This window comes from Nannospalax galili, unplaced genomic scaffold, assembly GCF_000622305.1.
Source record: "Nannospalax galili isolate Female #2095 unplaced genomic scaffold, S.galili_v1.0 scaffold944, whole genome shotgun sequence".
Taxonomy (NCBI): Eukaryota; Metazoa; Chordata; class Mammalia; order Rodentia; family Spalacidae; genus Nannospalax; species Nannospalax galili.
Window position 1 is genome coordinate 318078 of NW_008352899.1, and position 23777 is coordinate 341854.

The 23777-nt window shown below is 47.4% G+C and overlaps 1 protein-coding gene across 1 annotated transcript in view; it reads right to left on the minus strand.

Moving 5' to 3' along the window:
• Grik3 (glutamate ionotropic receptor kainate type subunit 3) overlaps nucleotides 1–23777 on the minus strand; it is a 232720-nt gene that overhangs the window by 70392 nt on the left and 138551 nt on the right. The window contains exons 2-4 of the mRNA XM_008850200.3: nucleotides 21053–21229; nucleotides 10359–10616; nucleotides 2084–2265 (exon numbers count right to left, since the gene is read on the minus strand). Of these exons, the coding sequence (XP_008848422.1) occupies nucleotides 2084–2265; nucleotides 10359–10616; nucleotides 21053–21229 (617 nt within the window). The remainder of the gene's footprint in view (nucleotides 1–2083; nucleotides 2266–10358; nucleotides 10617–21052; nucleotides 21230–23777) is intronic.

Genomic DNA, 23777 nt, shown 5'->3' on the forward strand with positions numbered 1-23777 from the left:
GTACCACAGGCATACAGAGACCTCCCTGAGTACCATCAAGCCACACAACATGCCACATGCTGCTGTGCGGTTATTATTACACAGCAGCATGAGGTCTCCGTGTGATATATCTTATGTGTTTTATTAGAAGCCTGTAATCTATAACACTAATGACTGTAATGCATTTTCCTCAGAAAGCAGGGCCCACCAAGGACTCTGGGAGAAAATGGCACAGGGTCAGCCTTGAAATTGCTGCATGTTCTCTGTCATCAGCACCACTAGGGGTCAAAGGAGGCCAGCAGTCAGCAAAGGCCTCAACCTCCTTTAATCCATGTTAAGCTGAGCTCCAAGTTTTTATTTGTAACTCTAGATGTTTTCTAGTCAGATGGTCCTGGGACTATTCTGACTTCCTAGCTGGGTGACCTTGGGCCCAAGGCTTTCCCGTCAGCCTCAGCCCCCTCACCTGTCAGTTGTTTGTGATAATGACCCTTGCTCTCATGGTTAATGACAACTGACAGGTACCTATAGAGTAACTTTAGGCAAACCAAGGTTATAAGCATATCTATTACACGCACAGAGAGGGAAGAGAGGGGAAGCCCCAGACAGCACAGGTGACAGACTTCTGCCCCAGGCCCAGTGTCAGCTCTGTGTCCTATCTCACTGACATCCCCAGAGCTGTGTGAGGGGGAATATGAACCCTGTCCATGGGGCGGGCTGTGTGTGTGTGTGGGGGGGCAGGATGGTGACTCAGGCACACAGCACAAAGGGAAGAAACAGGACAATCTTTTTTTTTTTTTTTGGAGACAGGGTCTTGTGTATCCCAGGCTGGCCTTAAACTTGCTGTGTGCCTAAAGATGACATTGAACTTCTGATCTTCTTGCCTCTGTTTCTAGGCTGCTACGATTCAGGCATGCACTACCACATCTGGTTTATGTGGTTCAGGGAATCAAACCCAGAGCCTTACATATGTTAAGCAAGCTCTCTACCAATTGAGCTATATCCCCAGGACTCAAACAGACTCTCAAACCAACCTGTCTTTCCTCCCTCCTTCCCTCCTTCTCTCCCTCCCTCCCTTCTTTCCTTCCTTATTTCTCTCGTAACACAGGATATCACTATGGAGCTCAGACTGGCCTTGAACTCATGATCCTCCAAGTCTCTTCTTCCTGAGTAGTGGCATTCAAGCATGTGCCTTGAACCAGCCTTTTAACTACCGTGTGCCAAGTTTTTCTTGAGGTGGGCAAGGACAGAGGCTGCTAGTCAGGGTGGGTCCCACAAATGAAGGGTGGTACTCGAACCCCTTCATGGCTTTGAAAATGTCCTGGTTCCTGCTCAGGACCCCTCCTCTTGCAAGACTTGTGTCTGTCAGTCCCCTATTTGACACCTGTGCCTCTCTTGATCACATGTCAAAGCCCCATAGAAGGTCTCCTCCAGTTACCAGGAATACTTTCAGGAATAACATAACTGCCTTTTACACAAGCACAGGCTGGTACTGAATGTCTGGGGTTTCACTGCGATGGCCTGGAAATGGGATGCAAGTGTTTTTGCTGGTACTTTCTTAGGTGTCTGGCAGAGCTTGGTTCTTGTCACCAGCATGAACCTTGTTTGGGAATGAAGGTTCATCCAGGTATGAGAACCATTTTCCTTCTCAGCAAGAAGCTCAGCAGATGGCTCAAAGAACCTCGAGAAGCCTCCCAGTCATAGGAAAGTACTACCAAGTGCTGTAGGCTATGGGGAATTAGTCACTGGGAGAAGCAGTGAGGCATCTGGGGGCTGCTCCCGAGGAATGGGAGGACCTCTCTATGCTCTGCAGGGCTCTGCTCTCATGCCTCTAGGCAGCCTGATGGGGGTGGGCAGGAAGACATTGTTTATGCTGTGACACTCTGAGCACCAGGACAGGGCATGGGGCAGATCATCTATCCTTCACCAAGTTAAAATGTAAGGATCATTCTGCTGTTGGTACTACTGAGGCACTGAGGAGTACAGTTGCCCACAAGGTCATACAGCCAACCAGAGAGACAGCTAGGAAGCTAGCTGAGGTCCAGTACCTGGGAAAGGAGAGGTGGTCCCCTACCCTCATCCCTCAGCTTGACCAGTGTTCACCCACCTGCTTGAGGATCTGGGCTGCCATGGTGTGGCTGCAGTCAAAGATGATGCGGAACTCCCGGCCCCGCTTCATCTCCTTGAGCAGGGGTCGTGAGTCATCGGAATCGATGGGGAGTTGGCGGATCTTCAAGCGGATGTTGTACCTGGATGGGGCCATGATGAGTTCCTGCAGCCGGATGAGACCTGAAGGGCAGAGGCACAGAAGACACAAGTGCGCGTGCATGCATCACCATCATGAGCATTCATTGGGATGGGCATGCCCAAGCATGCTGGTGACCAGGCCAGCAGATACATGTAAATACAGACGCACAGCCCATAGAGCTATGTGCATGCATGGACAGAGCCACACGTGTTCTGGGACAGGCTTGGGTACTGTGACAGTCAGTGTTAACTGTCAACTTGACAGACCCTAGAATCATCTGGGAGAAGGGTATCTGAGCATGCTTGTGTTGGTGTGTGTGTGTGTGTGTGTGTGTGTGTCTTGATTACATAATTGAAGTGGGAAGGCCTACCCTAAATACGGGAGGCACCTTCCGGTAGCAGCCAGATCAAAGGAGGTCCCAGGGTGAGAGTTCCTAGATCAAAGGAGGTCCCTGGAAAGTTCATCTACTCTGCTGTTGCCATTGCTAGAACATTTTTGGGGGGGTCATTAGAAGCCAGCTTCTTCAATTTTACAACATGCAATGGAGACCAGAAGCTCTCTAGGATCTTCCAGGTCCTCAGCACCCAGCCTGTGGACTCCTGGCTTCTCAGCCTCTCCAGTGTGAAGACGGCCATTGTTGGACTGCCCAGATCATATCATGTAAGTCAATCCAATAAATCCCCTTTTAATATATATCAATCATATTGATTCTGTTCCTGTAGAGAACCCTGACTAATACTAGCACACTCAGGGGACATGCCTCCCCAAGTCCAGACCTGAGAATTGATATGTATGTACAAGCATACCTGTGTATTGCCACAGACAGGTCACATGTGTATTTGTACACATATATGTACATGTAGGTAAAGGCCTATGCAAGCACAGGTATATGTATACATAAATGTTGATCCCAAAATAGGCACAGACAGCAGAAAACCCACTCAGTACAATCAACTCCTCCTCTTTGACTCAGAATGGACATAGAAACATACAGAGCCTTGGGAGATGTGGGCATCATCTCTCTAATTATCCTCAACAGACCTGCCTCTGGGATGCAGGTACAAGAGATGGCTTCAACTTCCCTATACCAAGCACTGTACTAGTGAAGACCAGGTGGGCTTGTGCCCAGGCAGGCTGTCTTGATAAATCCATTCTTCCAGGTTTAAAACAACACCTCTTCCACATAAGTCTCCTTTGGTTGCTGTGTTCAAGAAAGACCTCCCTCCCCAGGCACCCTTCCCATATCCACATCAGCTCAGGGGGCTCCTCTGGGCCCACTCCACTTCCCTCATTCTGCTATGGCTGAGTCCCCATAGCACTTGGCCCAGGCCCCAGCACGTAGGGAACCCTCAAGCAACATCTCTGTAATTGGACTGACTTACTGTTTTTCTCTCCTAACACTGAAAACAAACTCTGTGTTCCACCTTGGCATTTTGTAAAACCACTTAATCTGAGAACTTCCAGGGAAAACTGAATGTCACTTCCTGGAGACAAATGGCTTGCTTAGGTCTCATTAAGTTCATTTCCATCCCTATTTTAAGCACCATTCTTGCTGACTCTTTTCTGAGGAGCCTGAGAGGGAAGCTGCTTGCTGCTCTCCACTACCCCAACCCAGGCCCACTGAAGGAATGGCTGAGCCAGCACGCTCTCTATCCCCGTCTTCTCAGCTCACACTCAGCAGCTGCATCTTAGCTCAAGGTTCACACAACTGAGTCCTACTCCCAACTCAGTGCATCCAGATTTTCCTTTTGGGAGCACCTGCTCCCTCCTCCTAGTTTATTTGACTTAGGAGAGAGCCATCCCAACTCTAGGGGCAAAGCATGTGGCCCTAGCTTGGCCAATCGGCACATAGCCTAGGAAAAGGGACAGTGGTCCTATGACTGATGAGTGAGGGACAGGTGAAAAACAGCCTCTTTTCATTCAGTTTCAAGTAGGCAGGATGTAAGTCTTGAGTCACCATGAAACTGGAGAAAGAATCCAATAGGGTAGATGTCATAGGGGACGAAGAAGAAAATGTGTCCTGATGACATCCATTTGAGCCTCTGAACCAAATAGTACTGCAATCTGACGTTATCTCTGAATGTTCCAGTAAAGCCTGCCAGGAAGATGTGCCCCACCCCCACCTGTGTTTCATAAGTTAATTTGCACTGAATTAAGTTTGTAATCACCTGTTACAGTGTCGCCTATCTGGGTAGAGTCTCCCTGTTCAGACAGCCCACAACAGAAGCCTACTAAATTCCAGTTTCCAAAGTAACCCCTGGTACACAACATGAGGCTGTCTAGCCCTCCTCCCATTCTTGGGATTGGATGTTTGGAAAGCAATCTGATTCCATCATTCCCCTGTGGTAGGGAGAGACATGCCTCTTACCTCGCCTCCAAAGGAGCTCAAACAAGCTTGGCCAGGGCCACAGGCACTGGCAGCACCCAGCCCCCTGCAAGTCTGAGATCCAGGTACATAGGTGGGAAAGCTCTGGATCAAACAGATCCCTGTGTTAACACCATACTCGACGGAGGAGGTGATCAGTTGACCTCAGAAAAGGAGAGGCCATAGGCCCAAGTTCTCCAGCAGTTTTTAGTTCTGATTCTGCATGCTGCTGCTGGCCTCTTGCGTCTGGTACCTGAAGGCCTCCCAGTGTCCACTTTGCTCCTGTCCACTTGGTTTTCAGACTTGTGTTCAGCATTAGCAGGCATATGGGCTTTGGGGACCCTCATCATGAGGACCAGGACAGGCTGGATACTGGAGCAGTGTCCACTAGGGCCTTCTCGTCAGCCAAGCACATCACCCTGTGTAATGCACGTGACCCACATTCTCCAGCAGCAAATGTCAGCCCTCCTTCCCATCAGTGTATTCCCAAAGGAGACTGAGGCTCCTCCGGACAACACCCCCCCCAGGACTGGGCTGTCTTTGTTTGCCTGAGCCTGAGCTTGCCTTCCTGGCTGCCTCCTTAATCAGTCCCTCCCAGAATATTCACACTGAATCATGGTTGTTGAAATCCTGCTTTTCACTTACGAAGCACTTCTGCTAACATAGCCCTATTTAGCCGTCTCCTGATCCTAGAAGGCATGCAGAATAGGGATTTTTACTCCAGTGGGATAGATAAGGAATCTGAGGGCCACAGAAATTAAGGGACCTTCCTTTAATTTTGCACCATGTCATGAATGGGATCAAAATTTGAAAACCAGCATTTTGCCTTGTAGGCTGGGACTCTTTTTTTCTGTTTTCCCACCCTAGAGATTTTTCTAAACCCTTCCCTTTCAGCCTTGGTCTCAGTTTGTACAGACTTGGTATAGGAAGTGGCAACATGGCACAGTTCAAAGGTCAACTCCCCACAGCCACTTCATCTGAGGCTGCTTTCTAAGGTGAGGATGAGCCCAACTCCTTACCCTTCACTAGATCCAGGCTCTTTGTTAAGGAGCTGGACAGGGGCCACCCACCGGAGCACAACTGTCATTAGACTCGGCTAATGGGATAGTAGCAGGCACGATGGAACGCCACACTGCCTGGTTCTCTTGCTCTTTGGTCAGGACAGCAAACCTGGGTGAGCCTGCCAAAGAACAGAAACACTTGGAGGTGAGCCAAAGCCAGCCTAGAGTCACCAGCAGGCAGGCAAATGAGCCAGCTGCGACCAAAGAAACAGCTGGCCAGGCTCAGTGAGCCACTGACCTTGTGGACTTAGGAGCTAAAGAAATGCTTGTTGTTTTAGCCACTGGATTTTGGGGGTGGTTTGTTACACAGCTTATTACAGAAAGAGCTAACAGATGCATCCTCTGCTAGCATGCCAGAAGAAAAAGTGTGGCAATGTGCCATTCCTAAGAGATGACTCATGACTGTTAGGAGCCAATCAGCGGCAATCTTATTCCCATTTGACAGTGCTTATGAGGAAGAAGCATGGACCCCGTGAAAAGTACAGGACTGTCTTTTAGAAGGTCCCAAGATAGACTTGTTGTTAAGAGGCATAAGTCACATTAAGACAAATTCCAGTGTCCCCTACTTCCCTCCTGCTTAGGGTGTGAGCATGTGACATGATGCCTGGAGCTGTAGCAATTCTGTTGTGACAAGGAAGGAAAGGCTAAGAGGGCTATAGCAATACTGAGGAAGCATTCTGACTTGCTAAGCTACTAAACCAACCCTGGAAAGGCCCAGCCCAGACTTCCTGTCCACATGGTAATTGCTTGAGTTGATTTGAGTTGCATCCGGCCTTACAGTTAAAACACAGCACACAGCGCATATAGGCAGAGCCTGCTACACAAGCATGCTTCCCATCCCATGGTGCTGAGGACCCACAGTGGTCTCTATGGTGAAGTATCCAGGTTCAGGAGTTCAGCGCCTCCTCCCCACTATACGTTCCCAATGTTCTATTATCGTTCCCTGGAACCCTGAATCCCTAAGATCCACTGTTTTCTTGACCAAACCACATCTCTCATTGCCTCTTCTCTAAATGTTTTTTGAACTCAACTGAACTGAATTGAGACAAATTGAAAATCAAATTGAATTAAATGCTAATGAAATGTTGCAGGAAAGAATATATTAGGCACTGGGGTGGTAAAGAAATGAAGACATAGTTACCCCATTTTTTTTTTCTTTTGGAGTGGTTCATCAGATTTTAGGAGAGTGGCGGGCTGAGGTAAAGCTCAGTGATGAAGCTCTGACCTAGCTTGCACAAGGCCCGGGGTTTGATCCCTAAAACAGTGGGAGGCAGTGGTTCCCATGTAGAGGTCACTGGCAATTCTAGGCCATCAGAGATGAGGAGCAAGTGATATGACATGTGGGTGCTTGTGGAACCAGGATACTTCACTGTGCAGGACCACTGTGGGCCAGATGGAACTAGAAGTTTGGAGACAGACGCTCCAGACCTAAGCATCAGCTCTGAGCAGTGCTGATAGTGGTGCCGGTCATCACGCTAGAAGATCTTGCAAAGGCTTGCCCTCCCACCCCACTCAGCCTGGAGGTCCAAGCCCCTGGGCAGTGTCTCAAGCCAATGTCTGCTCTGCCCACTCTCCCATGACACTCCAGTCATCTGTTCCATATCATCTGTTTCTTCTCTTCCATTTTGCCCCCCAAGTTCTCTTCCAAGCAACCCCTTGATGTCCGGCCTCCTTTGTTTCTGCAGGGACCCATCCAGTCCCCTCTGCTTGGTGTTTTCCTTTCAACCCTCCCCGAAAGCTGCTCTCACCTGCTGAAACTCAGCTCTCGTTATTCCATGGCTATGCTTGACAAAACTCAACGGTCCTCAGTTACTCACAACATAAAGTCTGACCTGAGGCTGGGCGTCAGACCTGCAGAGCCAGATGCACCCTGTCTATCTCACTCTCTCCACACTAGAATCCTCTCCCCGGCCAGGTTGACATCTCCGTAACGCTGCCACATGCCATCCCACCTCTTCATCACTGCCTATACCAACACCCTTCCACCCATCATGCCCTCAGTATGCCCTGCTGCATCCTTCCATCCTCAAAGCCCAGCAGCAAATCTCTCTCCTCCTCTGGTAAGTCAGCGCAGACTAGCCAAGGACAAACAGCTTTCTCCCCTCCAGGCAGTTGGAACTCTGACTGCCTGTCCCTACTGCTTGATTCTCAGCTCCAATGGCCAGGAATTACCAGTCTCCTTTAGGGCACCCGCTTTCCTGTGATTAACTCCTAAAAAAATAGGGGTAGTAGCATCTTCATTTCTGCACCCTTATACTCTTCCTTGCAAGATTTAGAGTTTAATTCAACATGATTTTCAACTCACTCCATGTCAGTTAACCATTTAAAAATGTCCATACTGTGCCTGACCCTGTGCTAGGTCCTGGAGGCAAAGAGAGCCCAAGGTTTGGAAGCAGAAACTGGTTCACAGACAGACGTTGTTCCTAGAGATCATTTAGACAGATAATGCCACCACACTGCAGAAGTACTAGAGGGGACTGGGTACCGTGGAGTGCCCCACAGTGGCGGAGCCTGCTGCTGGGGTCTTAGGAGGTAGACCTGCTTTTGTGGATCTCCAGTAGCATGTTCTGGGTCCAGCAGGAGTTCAACAGATGTTTACAGAACCCTGAGATAAATAAACAGCTTCCAGACCATCCTTTCTGAAGGCTTCTCTCTTGCTATTCCTACCCCCAGCCCATTAGGCAGTAATCAAGAGCTGACAGAGAATCACAAGCAGCTAAGAGCTGGAGGGCTCTTTGAGGCTGGATGCTGCAGCTCTTGATACGTGGGAAGAGCCAGGCCAGATGGGTTAAGTGACTTGCCAAGGTCACTGTCTCTGAAGAGGCTGGGCTAAAAATTGTCTTGAGACCCGAGTCTTTGGAAAGAAAGAGGAGGTGTGGATCGAGTTCTATACTAGCCATCAGTATTGGCCTTGGGCTCACACCAGCCTGCAGGACCATGCCAGCTGTGACACTTACTGGCAGGTAACATTGGGCAGGACCTGTCACTTTTCTGAAACTCAGTTTCCTCATTTTTTATTTTTTACCCCTCTTAGAGTCATGGAGAAATGTGTAGAATTGAATGAAGCCACCATGGCTTGGCTCATGGTACAAGACAGCAGTCTCCAATGCAGTCATCTCGAGGCTAGCCTGCTCTGTCTCCAGAGGCTGAACCTCATGAGGATGGCCAAGGGTAAAGGCAGGGTCTGGCAGTGGCTCTTCTCTCCCCTGCTGTTCCAGAGAGCCTTTAGCTCTGCTATAAGGTTCACAGACCCAGCAATGTGGGATCCTCTCTGTGTTCCTCTGTAACATACACTTTGCCAAGACTAAGGCTGAGGATTTGTCACCCAGCAATTCAGAAGGTCCAAAGGGGAGGCCCAGAATATATTTTCTGATTTCTTAGTACATATCTGTTCTTGGCATATGTTAAGGGGCCCCAGACATGCAAAGGAAAGAATAATACACTGTACTAAGAATGTTCTGGAAGGTTAGCCCTATCTAGATTTGAAGGCCAGGAAAGACTGGACCAAGTAGTCCCTATGGAGAGGAATGCTGATATAGCTTCAAATGGGCAGGGCGTGCATGTGGGACAGGTGCCTCTGCACCAGGAGGTCCAGCCTCAGCTGTAGCTCACAGCCTGGGCCTTTCTTCGTTCTGTCCTGGGAGGATAAGACCCAAGCCCATTGTCCATTTCTATAGGCTTGTCCTGGGCTGGGGTCAGTGGTCATGTGGGTAGGCTAGAAGCTGGTGTCTGAGTACAGTTGGGCATGAAGAGGGGTCTGTGCCTGAGTGTGGACAGAGAAATGGGGTGGGGTACTGAACCCAAGGATAAGAAGAATCAGGTCTAACTTCCTCTGAGCTTCAAGCCCTCTGTCCTGGGAGGATAAGACCCAAGCCCATTGTCCATTTCTATGGCTTGTCCTTGGCTGGGGTCAGTGGTCATGTGGGTAGGCTGGAAGCTGGTGTCTGAGTACAGTTGGGCATGAAGAGGGGTCTGTGCCTGAGTGGTTCTGTCCTGGGAGGATAAGACCCAAGCCCATTGTCCATTTCTATAGGCTTGTCCTTGGCTGGGGTCAGTGGTCATGTGGGTAGGCTAGAAGCTGGTGTCTGAGTACAGTTGGGCATGAAGAGGGGTCTGTGCCTGAGTGTGGACAGAGAAATGGGGTGGGGTACTGAACCCAAGGATAAGAAGAATCAGGTCTAACTTCCTCTGAGCTTCAAGCATTCTCTATGTTCCTGTAAACCCTCTGCCTCCTTACCCCAGAGCCTACCCATAAGGAGACAAAGGCTCAAAGAGGCTACCCAGCCAGGTGGTAGGCTGGTAGGATTTACAGGTGGCAGGTACACACTGTACACCGGGCCACACAAGGAGTAACCTGTGTGCAGGTGTACAAGGGTGATGGCATGCCTCTGCAGGTGTGAACACAGGTGTGTGCCAGTGCTGGGCAGGTGCCAGGTAAAGATCTCAGCAGTGTCCTGCAGATGAGTCAGGTGTGGTAGGGAGGAGAGAGGCAGGTGTAAGCCAGGTTGAGGTTGACTGAGGTGTGTGGGTGGCTGACGTGTGTGGGTGTGAGAGACCAAGGGGCAAACATTGGTGTGACCAGGTGCTACTGGTGTTTGGGTGTCGGACACAGCCTTTCCTCCCGGGGCAACTGTGCTAGACAAGAAGACTAGTCTTGGGGCCCTGCTCCCTCATCTGGCCCCAAGCCTGGCCAGGCCCGGCCACCCACCTGTGCTGTCGTCATAGACCACTGTGGCCGACCGCCACTTCAGGGACTGGACCAGGTCAAGGATGGCATGGCTGAGCGAGGCGTAGTCAGGGTAGAGGTTCACATAGAAGGTATCCTTGTTGTCCAGTGGGTGGTGCTTCCAACGCAGCTGGATGTGGGGAACCTCCAGGGCATTGCAGATAGACTGGACAGCATTGGTGCAGGAGCCCTGGGACGGCCCGAAGATGGCCACCACGCCCAGTGCCAGCTGGTCACAGGCTGCAACAGAGTGGAAGGCGGCATGGGAGTCAGTGAGGTGCTGTGGGCACTGAGGGTAGGGCAGTAATGGTTCCACAAACACAGGAACAAAAAGTCAAAGGAACCCTGGGAGCAGGTCTGACTCGAAGTCTGTTTCCTCATCTGAACAATGGGGCTGTAATGGTCTCTTTCATCTGACCCCAGGAAGGTGAGAGGAGGCGTTTGTAAGCCCAGCTGTTGGAAAGCCTTGCCCATGTAAGCATGCTGGGCACCTGTGGCATTATTGTCTTTGTGAGTGGTGTCCAAGCTGTGTTCATAGGGAACTTGAGAGACAAACAGGAAGCAAGCATCTTCCTACTTCTGCCACTAGCCCCAAGCTGCTCCTTAACATCTCATTAGACATCTTTCCTTCTCAGTGAAGCTTTCTGGACCTTAAGATGCCTCTTAGACCTGTGTCCCAGTTTCATTTCCTTGGCTGTAATAAAATATCCTAACAAAAAAAATGCAACTTAGGGGAGAAAGGGTTTATTTTAGTTCATAATTCCAGGTCACAGTCCATCACTGTGGGAAGTCACGGCAGGAACTTCAAACAGCTGGTCACATCACATCCAGAGTCAGGGGTGGAGAGAAATGAACACATGCATGTTCACTTGTGCTCGGCTGATAGTCCAGGACCCCCCTGCCTAGGGAATGGGGTTGCCCACAGTGGGCTAGCTCTCCCTACATCAATTAAGTTAATTAAGGCAATCCCCCACAGACTTGCCCACAAGTCAACCCAGTATAGGCAATCCTTTATCGAGACTCTCCTTCCAGGTGATTTTAGACTGCGTCAATTTGACAAATTTCACCATCACAACCTGTGCGTCCAAAACAGAGCCCCCTATTTGAGGCTTTGCCTTGACACCTCCCATTCTGATGTACACCCAGCCCAGACCACCAGCAGCTCCTATTGGCCTGCTACACCCACACCTGCCTGGTGCCAGACACACACCATCATTCTCCTGCTTTACTGCGGACGCCAGGCACCCTCTCTACCATCTACCCCTACTCTCAGCAGCCAGAACAAGCCTTTCTGTGTCCAAGGGTCACATCACTCCTTTGGTCTCCGTCAGTATCAAAGCCAAAGTCCTTAGGGTGGCCCTACAGGACCTACTTCTTACAGGTTCTCCTTGTCCCTGTCCCTGTCACCACTGCCTTCTGATTTCTCCCATCCTTATCTGTCTCCCTCATAGCATTCCAGCTCTGCTGGCTTCCATAATGTTCCCCAAACACACCGAGCAAATGTGTGCCTCGGGGCCCTTACACTTGCTGTCCTCCAACTGGAAGGATCTTCCCTCAGCTGTCCACTCAACTCTCCCTTCCCTCAGGTCTCTGTGCCTGCTAGTCTTACTGGGGGAACTATCACTACCCAACATGTAATAGCACCCCCAGTCCCCAACAGTCCTTAAGCCTTATATCCTGCAGATACTTTGCTTAAAAAGATCTGTATAAAGGGGCCTTCAAGGCCAAACATTGAAATGTTGAGTCAGGCTAACACATTCTTAAACAAAGCCTGACCTTGCTCCTGCTTCGATAAATATACCCAGCCTGCTCCTCTTTGATCTCTGGCTCCGTCCTGAGTCTCAGGTTCCTCACACCTTCCATGTAGATACGATGGCCCTGCTCCCCAAGCTATTCTCACCCCTCTACGAACAGCTGTCCCATGATCACTCTGGGAGCATGGCCCTGGAGAGAGAAGCTGTAGACCCTAGATGTGGGCTTGGGGCCAACTGGGTAGGACACTTAGGATTCTAGGTACTTAAAAAGTCTAGAAGGTTCCTGATAGCTAAGTCCCTTGTCCCACTGGCCCTATTCTGTCAGGAGAGGCTGACCTGAGGAGTCAGAGATGCTCCCCCACAAGCAGAGTGGTGTCAACCAGTCTGGAAATGCAGAGGAGATTAGAGTATCAGATGGGGAGTTTTGCATACCTTCCTCTTGGCTAACACCTACTAGTCCTACCTGCCCCCTGGAAGTGGGAGATAAACTTTAGAGTAGTTATTATTCCTAAAATCTATACTTCCTCCAAGAATACCAGGGGCTGTTTCTTGCAGCCTCGCTAACAGATGCAGTGATGTAGGCCTCTGTTAAGAATCTGCTGGGGTCACTGGAACACAGGGCAGGATGGCACAGAGGGTGTTTCCTGGTGACTGAGGGTTCCCCTGTCCAGTGCCAACTGCAGGAGAGGATGCACGATGGAGCAGGTGGTGTCTGCCAGACGCCCCCTCTAGCTCTGGGCCTAGAGGCCAAGGCAGGAAGGCACACTGTTGTCCCTTTCTTGCCACCTTCAAGGCAAGCCTTAGGCAGTCCTGTGTGGGAGTGTGAAGGACAATCTCTACTCATGGTAAATGCTTCGAAAGTAGGAGCTCTGGTTATTGGCAAACCATCATATTTATGGACAGTTCTATCTGGTGCCGTCCTGCAGAGGCCGTGGTGGGTCCTATGTTCTTGCTGCCCTGCTAGTTTCCTGCTGTCTAGGTGTGTGTATCTTAAGCGTAGGCTCTAGGCTCTCCCTGAGACCACACATGAGTCACTCTGCAGCTCTAGAGCCTGGACACTGACACAGTGACGATGACAGTGACAATCATCAGGCCTGGCCACGCTCTCTTGTCTTAGCCCAGGGCATGGGTACCTTTTAAGATCTGTGGGTCTCTCTCATTTTCTGTTTCCTACTTCTGTGTGACCCTTCTAGATGTCCCCTGGCATACCTGGTTTCTGCTCCACCACTTCCTCTGTTTTCTCATTTTCCCCACAGATATGTCTACTCTGTGGCTCACAGGGTTCGGACTAGCTGTGAGTACGGCACAACACATTTGTAGATCATGACATATTGCCATTCCAAAGGATGGACAGGGGCCAGTGAGATGGCTCAGTGAGTAAAGGCACTTGGGCTAAGCCTGATGACCTGAGTTCAATCCCTAGAACCCACATGTTGGAAAGCGAGAGCTGACTCCCACAAGTTGTCCTCTAACCTCCACATATGCTCCATGGCAGGCACATGTGTGCATATGTGTATGTGCACACGCACTAAATAAATGCAACATATTTAAATATTAAATATTTAAATAAAAGTCAGACATCTCTGATAGATGTTCAGACTGAATACTTGACTGGATGACTTGTGTCATTCTCTGTCACCACTCCCAACTCTACCTCATGGGTCCCTTCTTTGCTTTGACCTTAAAGCAGACAGCCAAGGAGGCCCCCAAACCATCCTTATAGTCCCACCCTTTTAGGTGATGCCCCTGTCCCAGACCAAGGGCTAGACATCTTGTTTGTCTGTGGCAAGGAACAGAAGACTAGGCACAGAGTGTATGATAGAGAAGACTGTAGGAATGATTTGGAAGGAAGTAACTGATTCTGGACCTTGGCTGTCAGGACCCGGACAAAGGTAGCTAAGGCACAGAGTGTGAGGGTGAAGACCATGCTGGGAGGCTGTGAAGGATAATGGTGACAGTGTTGATGAATGAGACAGTTGCTATGGACAAGGCTGGTGATGATGAAGCTAGCAGGGATGAGATGTGACCACCAGTGACAGAGGAGGTGGTAAGAGTAGGACTGCCGCTGACGATGTGGAAGGGAAGCAATGATGATGAGCACAGTAGGAGGGATGATGCTGATGCTGGTGTTGATAGGATTGGTGATGATGGAGATGTTGTCTTAACAATGATGGAGATGATGGCAGTAGAGGTAGGGATGGTGGTGCTAGTGTTGACGGATGTGATAGCATCATGGATAGGGATAACAGTGACTGTGGTGCGGCGTGTTGATAGCAGTGGCAAGAGTGGTTATGAGGTGATGGTAATTCCACAGTGGACTCCATTCTACTAAAGATGCAGCATCTAGATCTCCCTGCTTGGGCACAGGCGACTCCAGTCCTGTTCTCTACTTCTTTCTTTTACTTGCCCCTCTCTACATCTGTTTTCTCGTCTTCTGTGTTTCTTCACCTTTTGAGGATCTTCTAGGCTGGAAGAGCATTGCTACCTCCAAGGCTCAGGGATTACAGCAGCAGCACTGCTTCTAGATGTTTCCAGGGCAGCAGCCAACCTTGTCCTGGCAGCCCCGTGCACACACCGCAGTAATTACATTATTTGTGCCTTCAATTTTGAATCCATTTTCTGGTCATTTTACAGTAACTCAATGGTTCACAGTCAATGCAGGAGTCCCCAGCCTGAATGCGCCCCCATTCCATGGCAATTGTAGTTATAGCTGAAATTATCCCAATCAATTTGTGTCTTAAAAGGAATTGAGCCACCCAGAGAATAAGTGCAGGCAGAGGAGCCTGGGGAGTGCTGGGTCGATTCCAGCCTGCTCCGGCCAGCCTTGGAAGAAAACACAGCACTCTGGGCTGCTGGCTTAGGCATTGCTTGGCAGTCATTCATCTTTTAATTTTCCACAAAACATTTCAAAATAAAGACAATAGTGAAAGTCCTTTTTAATGGGGAAAGGCCTCCTGAGCCTCATGCAGGAGGAAGGACTAATTCAAGCAGAGCTGGTGGGGCAAGGGGTGCCAGGTTGTGGGCTGTTGTATCACCTCGCCCCACATGGCCCAAGGTGGCTGGATCCAGATCCAGCTTGTGGAGGGAGGGTGGTAGTTGGGGGGACTTCCATCTGGGTAAAATTCTCTCACTGGATTCATCAGAACTGGGCCCAAGTGCATCCCCCTGGAAGAGTCCTAATGAACCTCCTGAGGAACGCAGTCCAAAAACCAAAGATCAAAAGAAGTACAGACTGTGGAGTGTGCGGCTCCCAGAGGGAGGGTAGTTGCCCAGTGGGGGCTGACGCAGCAGAAGGGTCAGACAGTGTTTCTTCCATTCATGAAGGGGAGGCCACCTGGCAGGTTTTAACAACTGAGACATAGTGCTATAGGGTAGAATGTCAATCCCTCTCTCTCTGTCTCTGTGTCTGTCTGTCTGTCTGTCTCTCTCTCTCTCTGTATGTCTGTGCATCTGTATGTCTGTATGTCTGTGTGTGGAGATGAAACCTAGTACCCTGTGCGTGCTGGGCAAGCTCTATACCACTGAGCTACATTTGAGCCCATCCTGTTTCTTTATTGATTAAAATTCATGATGCACGCCTTTAATCCCAGCATTTGGGAGGTAGAGGCAGGTGGATCTCTGTGAGTTCAAGGCCAGCCTGGTCTACATAGTGAGTTCCAGGACAACTGGGGCTACAGGGAGACCCTGTCTCAAAAAGACCAAAAAATAATTCCATTGTTCAACTATATATTAATCTGTCCATTCTCTTATGGATGGTCTGTTAACACATTGCCAGTTTTTTTGGTTGTTATGAAAGTGTCTAGAAAATTCCTTAAAGGTAAAAGTTTTGGTGTATATTACCAAACAGACCTGAGGAGAAGTTGAATCTATTCTACCAGTCTTTTGTTCTAGAAACAAACTTCAATCATCACATTACGCCACACACAGAAAAATCACTCTGAGATAAAACAACAGAATTCTTAGAAGAAAATAGGGGAGACTATTGACAACTGACAAAGACTTCTCAACCAGACTACAAGAGACTAACCATGGAGGGGAGAACTAATAAATGTGACTTCTTACAATTAAGAACTTTGCTTCTCGTGAGATATTCCTAAAAGAGTATTAAAGACAAGCCCACATGGAATGGATATATTTTTTAATTTTATTTATTATCTTTATTTTATGTGTATATGTGTATTGCCTGCATGTAGGTAAGCGCACCTATGTCGTGCAATGTCCACAGAGGTCAGAAGAGGCTGTCAGATCCCCTGGGACTGGAGTTATGGATGGTCGTTAGCTGCCATGTGGGTGCTGGGAATTGAACCCGGATTCTCTGTAAGAGCAGCCCAGCCAGTATTCTTAACCACTAAGCCATCTCCAGCCCCAAGGAACTCATTAAAAAAAAAAAAAATGGTTGACAAGTTCAAAAGAACACTCCAAAAAAGAGAAAGTGAATATTCAAATGGTCTGTTAGTCTAAGAAAACAGGTTCAATCTTTCTAATCATCAGATAAATACAAAATAAAACCACAGTGAGATAACCACTACATAAACCACCAGAGTGGCCAAAATCTTAAAAGGTAAAACTGACCTTTCTGTGTGTTCATACAGATGCAGGGTACCTGCCAGCCTAGCACTGCGGGGGGAGTACAGACTGGCACGCCTCCCCTGTGAAACTGTGACCCCTTACACTTCAACTTCTAAAAACAAACTCAACAAAAATGAGTATCTGTGCTCCGAAAGACAATCATAAGGATGCTCACAGAAGCGCAGCGGGTGGGAACCCACAAAAGGAACACCTCAAGGGCACAAGGAGAGTGGTGGGGTTTTCAAAGGGTGGTCCTCTGATGGAACACTGCACACAAGTGCAGGGCAGGGACATACCTCTGGATTTAGTGCTTCAGGTGATAGGTTGCAGGGCCCAAGAAGCAGCATTCAAGATGGAGGTGTTAAGAGAGTCTACCCTCCATGAAGGTAAAATCACTGCACAGCAACAGCACGGGGCAGTGGCAGCCATAAGTCATAGTGCATTGCAGAGGATCCCAGAAGCTCAGAAGCTTTGTCTGATTTCTGGCTCTGAGTACTAGGAATGCTGTCTTGAGCTACCTTATATTAATTTCTTATGTCCAAGGGCTCCCTGGTCAAGTCAAGGCTGCAGCCCACCTTTCCTGCACCATCTCCTAAAGTTCCCAGGCCCATGTGTCTATCATTCTAGCCATGATGATCCAAGTTCCATGGCTGCCTATGCCTTGCCCACCCTGGGATCCATAACACCAGACACACAGTGGCTGTTCACTAAAGATCATTTAAGTGCACAGAGTACTCTCTTGAAAATCCACTCTACTTTCTGTATTGCCCGAATCTTCTTCTTTCTCACCATCCTTCACAGCACAGCTCAGGCCTCTCCTCCTCCAGGAAGCCCTCCTGCTTTGTGCCAACACTCTACTGATTCTTTTCCATTTTCTGTCTGTTCTAACTGTTGGTTCTGTGACTCAGTTTCCTGCCCTCTTAGGTGTGACCTGTAGAGGGCAAAGCTTTATTTCTTGCTGGGATCATCAGGAGAAATTTAATGTGAGTTCAACTCACTGGGAAGTCATACATACTTCTGACTTGTGTATCAGCCCAAACCACCAGGACTGACCTTGTGTACCTCAGTGCAGGTCTACGCTAGGCTCCACAGCACAGGAATGAAATGGTAATAAGGCTTACAGTCTAGTGGAAGAGACACAACACAACACACACGTGAGTGCACACACACACACACACACACACACACACTCGGGGTTGGGATTCTGAAAGAAAAGTCTAGGGTTATAGATAGATTGGTGCATTGAGGTCTGACCTCATCTTGACAAGTGTGTAAGGAGAAGAACGAGTTGGTTAGACAAGGGCAAGGCTGAGTGGAGGCAGCAGTGTGATGTAAACCTAGAACCTAGAACCGAGGCTCAGGGACTGAGTGCACAGAAGTGGCAGGAAATTCAGGTTGGGGCTAGTTAAGCAGGCTCCCGTGGGGCTCTGATGATGACCTAGGAATGGGACAAGTCATCTACAGCTTGAGGGGAGCAAGCTGTGTGATCTGCTATGGAGGGGAGGGGTTGTGACTGACTTCTGAGAGATGAGGGTTCTGTCTCTGGTCTCTGTGGACAGTATGGCAGTGGCTCATAGGGAACTCCAGTCCCAGGAGGGTGTGTTCCTCAGAAGTCTCTGAGGCTGAGCTGGGCTTCTGTCAGGCTGGGAAAAGCACCCTCATTGAAGAAGTCACATCGCTAGAAAGGCAGCATGCTGTTGTGATGAGTTTTAGGAAAATGAGACTGAAAACCCAGCTTGGCCCTTTGCGTTGGTTGAACCCATGAGGGTCTTTGTGTTCTGACTCCAGGCATTTGCTCTGAGTTCTGACCTTTCTGTAAACAGGTCTCATCTAGTTTAGTCATTTTTTAGAGGGTGTCAGCATGGACTCTGGGCAGGGAGATAGATGCTTTACTGTCCTGGGCTAGCTACAGGGCAATGCTGGAAATAAGTGGGAAGACCAGCATAGGGAGAAGGGCATGTTTACACAGGAAGAGGGTTGATGGACAAAGGACCACTCAGAGGAAGGTAGGCTGAGATGAGATTCAAGTATGTCAGCAGTGACCACTCAAACTCACGGAGTCTCAGACTTAGGCCCATACAGATCAGGAGGAGCGGGAGGGTAGGGAAGGAAAAGCCTCTGTGGAAGTCAGACCTTGTCTCGATGGCCCACTGTGTGGAGAGCAGGGAGCCCTAGCAGTGTACCCAGAGCAAAGTCCTATTCATTAGACTGCCAGACACTGTCCTAAGCACTTAATAGAGATGTACAGTTTCACAGATGAGGGAACCAAGACACATTTTGTCCATTGCAGCTAAGAGTTATCGAGATGCCAGTCCTAGCAGCCTGGCTCCACGGCCACACTCTGCTGACTTCTAGGCTCAAATGCTTGTCCACAGGGGGACTTTGGAAAACAGAACCAGCAGCAGGCAGCATCCTGGGCTCCTAAGAGACCAAATGGTTTAGAAACTCAGCTGACAGGGCTCCTGGACAATGATGCTCAGATTCCCATGTCCCAAGCTCACATCAATTCATTGATTCATTCAACAATCATTTTATCGAGCAGTTACTATCCTCTAGTCCCTTAGGGGAATATAACAATTAGCAAAAGAGAATCTTCCTTTCAGTAATATTAGGGAGAACAGGAAAGACATTAAATATACGATGATTTAGCCTAAAATTGTGGTATGGGCTTTGACAGTCTATGATATCATGTTACAGGAAAGATGACCTAGTCGTTTTGGGAATGAGATTCCTTAGGCTTGAGATTTTTAAAAAACAGTTACATGGAAATCTAAGGTTCTGTGGAAGCTATTTCCAGTTATCTAAGCCTTTAAGTTGAATTTGAATTAAATATATATGTAAAAAATACAGTTCAGATATGCAGTCTTCCTCGGGATCCACAGGGAATTGATTCCAGGACCCCTGCAGATAGCAGACTCACAGATGTTCTGGTCCCTGATGCAGAGCAGCATGGTATTTGCATATATCTTCCTCACACGCTCCCTCATATGCTACACTGTCTCTAGATACCTCATTGTACAATGCGATGCAAATGCTGTGTAAATAGGCTTTATGCTTATTGTTTAAAAAATGACACAAAAAAGTCTGTATGTGTTCAGGACAGGGGCACCTGATTTTCTTCTCTGAATATTTTTGGTCTTTGATTTGTTGGATCCATAGGAGCAGAGCCCAGGGGTCCTGAGGGCCGACTGTATGCATGCATATATGCATATAAGCAGATGAGCTATCTTTTAAAAGATAACAACAAAAAAGCCCACTGCATACTCAGATGTGATGCACAACACACTGGAAACTGGCAGCTCACTTGGGTATTGAGAAGTCGCCTTTGTGTACGTGTCTGTGGACCCGGACTCACTGGAGTTTTACTTCCTTTTAAAAGTGACTGCTAATTAGCAAGGACACAGCACAATATCTGTTTTTTATCATATTATTTTAAAAATTCAGGTGTGAGAAAACCTTGAGTGGATTCACCACAGCTTATCTTTATGAACTAGGACTTTCTTGTTAATATGCAGCCAAAAGAAATTCTGGAAATGCATTGAAATCTGAGGCCAGTGTCAGACTTCAGGGCTCATCTATAGCCTCTGGGGTCAAGTTGCTGTGGGCACAGAACAGCTTGCTGTTTTCATTAAGTCTTTTTACAGCAGGCAGATGGTGTTCTCCTGAGCTAATATAGTATCTGTTTTATATGTATGCTACCTATTGATATTTTGGGTAGGTTTCTAAAGAAAAATAAAACAAATTTTCATAGCAAGGTGACTGTGGCTAATAATAATGTATTGTATATTTTGAAATAAGGGAGAGGATTTTCAATGTTCTTACCATAAAGAAATGATGAATGCATAGGTCCTCTGATTTGAACATTCCACAAAGCACATCATACACCATAAACAGCACATCATACACCATAAATAGCTACAATTTTGTTTATTCATTAAAAGTAAAACTAATAAACAAGAAAACCCAAGGCTGAGAATGACCACTTCGGTTCAAAGGTGCTGGAGACCTGGGTTGGCCTCTCAGGAAGTCTCAGCTCCCCCCGACCTCTCCTCTCCTTTCTAGCCTCCCTCCATAGCCTCCCGGGGTTTTGCTGTGTAGTTCAGGCTGACCTTGAACTTGCTGTGTAGCCGAGACTGGCTTGGAACTCATGACCTTCCTTCAGTCTGCTGGTGTTACAGGCTACAGCATCATATCTGGATAGCCTTCCTGACAGCCCTGATCATGCTCCAGCTCCTGGGGGACTGACAACCTGCGCTGGATTGGAACAGACCAAGCAGAAAGGGTTCTGAGCTTTGCCCAGAGCTCTGGTCCCTTCCAAGGCAGGCAGAGTACAGGGAGGAAGTGAACACTCACCCTTCTTGGTGGCCTCGAAGCTGTCATGGAAGTGAATCCTCTGGATGTCGTAAGTCAAGGTTGTGTTGGGCAGCAGAGTCCTGTTTCTGTTGATGATATTGGCAGAAAATCGAAAGGCATGCTCCTCCGCATTCATGACCTGGGCGTTGGGGCCATCTGCATACTCAAAGATTCCTCCTATGAGAGATGGTAGAACTGTGTGTGGGGAGGAGGGATGAGGCCGGAGCGAAATGCTCAGATCAGAAGGTTTTATAGACACGGTTCCCCTACACACTTGGGTTCAGTATGGGCCTAGATCATTTCCAGGTACAGAAATTATACATTTTCTCCAATTAGCAAATTCCTGCTAACAAAATCTGACAGGCCAAATAAGATTACTAACTTATTAATACCACTATGAAAATTCTCAATAGAGTTCTGGCAAGTAGAATCCACCATAATATTACAAGGCTAACATACCATGACCACATAGAGTTTTATTTCAGGAATTTAAGACTGGTTCAATATAAAGAAATCTATGACTTTCATTCTACCACATCAATAGTTCAAAGGAGAAGAAAATACGATCAACTCACAGAATGGAGGAAGGCGTCTAATAAAATCCAGTATCTACTGCTATTAGGAATGCTTAATAATGGGGCTGGAGAGGTGATTCAGCAGTTAAGAGCACTGGCTGCTCTTGCAGAGGACCCGGGTTCAATTCCTAGCACCCATATGGCAGCTAAACACCATCTGTAATGCCAGTCAGAGGAACCTTACACCCTCTTCTGACTTTCATGGGCATTGCACATGAGTACACTTACATACATGCAGGCAATGTACTCATACAGATAAAATAAAAACAATAAAACCTTTTTTTAAAAAAGAATGCTTAATAAAAAGGCAGCAGGGGAGACACTTTCTTGAGGCAATTTTAGCTCCCATCACCCTACTATCACACTAACTAATATCTAATGAAACACTAGAGGCCTTCTTGTCAAAGGAAAAGTTTATTTTTTTAAAGGTGTTAGTAAAGATTCACAATGCACAGCTGATCAATAAAGAGACAGAAAATGAATTGAGAGACACAACTTTTTGCAAAGGTATAAGTTCTTATTTGTACATGACACAAATGGGAATCCACTGTGATTACATTTGCCCCTACCTTCAATCAGCTCACCCCAACTCCTTCTTTCAAACTAGTTCCTCTCCTTCCATGGTTTGTATGTGTGTGTGCGCATGCACACATGTATATGTTTGCAGGTCTTATGCAGGTGTGAGTTCATGAGTGCAATGCCAAGTCATATCCAGAAGCCAGTGTTTCACAGCACTCCTCCTCACAATCTGCTTCTTACCGCCTTTCCACCCCCTCTTCAGCAATGTCTCCTGGGCCTCAGAGGGGGTGAGATACATGTCCTCTTTAAGACTGAACAGTCAACAGTCATTCACTCTCAGTACTTTGACCAATTATGAGTCTCTGCTTTCACCATCACCATTGTTAAAAGAGGCTTCTTTGACCAAGGTTGCACTTGTTTATGGGTATAAACACAAATATTTAGAAGGCAGCTTGACTGCATGTCCATTTAGCTAATCATCAGTAGCAGATTCCCCCACAGGGCCTGCGACCTCCCTAGTCATAGATTTTTGACCAGTTTACAGCACCAGACATGTATTTCCTGCCATGGAATAGGCCTCAGATCCAACCAGGAAGCCACTGGTTACCCCAGAAACATCCATGCCACTATTTCACCAATGGACAAAAATGAACAAAATTAATATTTTTAAAAATTCCTAACCATTAAGACAGGTTAAGGGCTGGTAGGAGAGTTAAATGACTTGTTAGCACAAATGAACAAGTATCTCTTTATATCAATAACAACCAGTGGGAAAATTTAAGGGCAAAAGGTTTTCCTTGACAGCATCAGCAAAAAAATTAAACAGCAAATAATAAACCAAATAAAAGATGTGCAATTCCAATACTTTACAAATGATAAAATCAAATAAAACACTGTAAGCAAGAGATAGTCATGGCCTCGGTGCTGGGAAAGGAGTGTCAGCTGTCAGTTTTCAGTTTCATTCAATTCCAATCAGAGCCATGGAAGGATTTCTCTTTTACTTGGCTAAATGACTCTAAGATGTATCTGGAAGCCTAAACGTAAAATGATTACCAAAAGAATGTCTTTACAAGACATGAAAGATGACTTGTATTATCAGATATTAAAATATATCATTAAGCCAAAATAATTAAAACTGTGTTGTAATAGCATATGAAAACACGGGTAGATCAAGGGAACGAGATAAAAAGCCCTTAGAAACTAGAGACTCAAGCAGAAACGAGTATTCAAAACATGAAAAAGAAGGATGTTTCTCAGCAGCAGTAAAAGGATGAATTATTCATTAATTGTGTCTTGACAATTATTCAATTATTTGGAAGACCTTTAAGCTAGATTCCATTTTTTTCTTTTGGGTACCAGATATTGAACCTAGGGCTTCATACATGCAGTCAAGTGTTCTAGCACTGAGCTACATCTTCAGTTTTCTAGACTCCAATCTGAATCCATGCATCAAAATTAATTTCAGACAGATCCAAGGTTAAATAGCAAGAAAACAAAGGAAAGAGAACATTATAAAACTACCTTGAAGAGACAATATAGGTGAATACTACATAATATTTGGGTGGATGAAGCCTTTCTAAGCATTTCAGTAAAGTCAGAATCTGTGGGAGAAAGACTGACAACTTCATAGG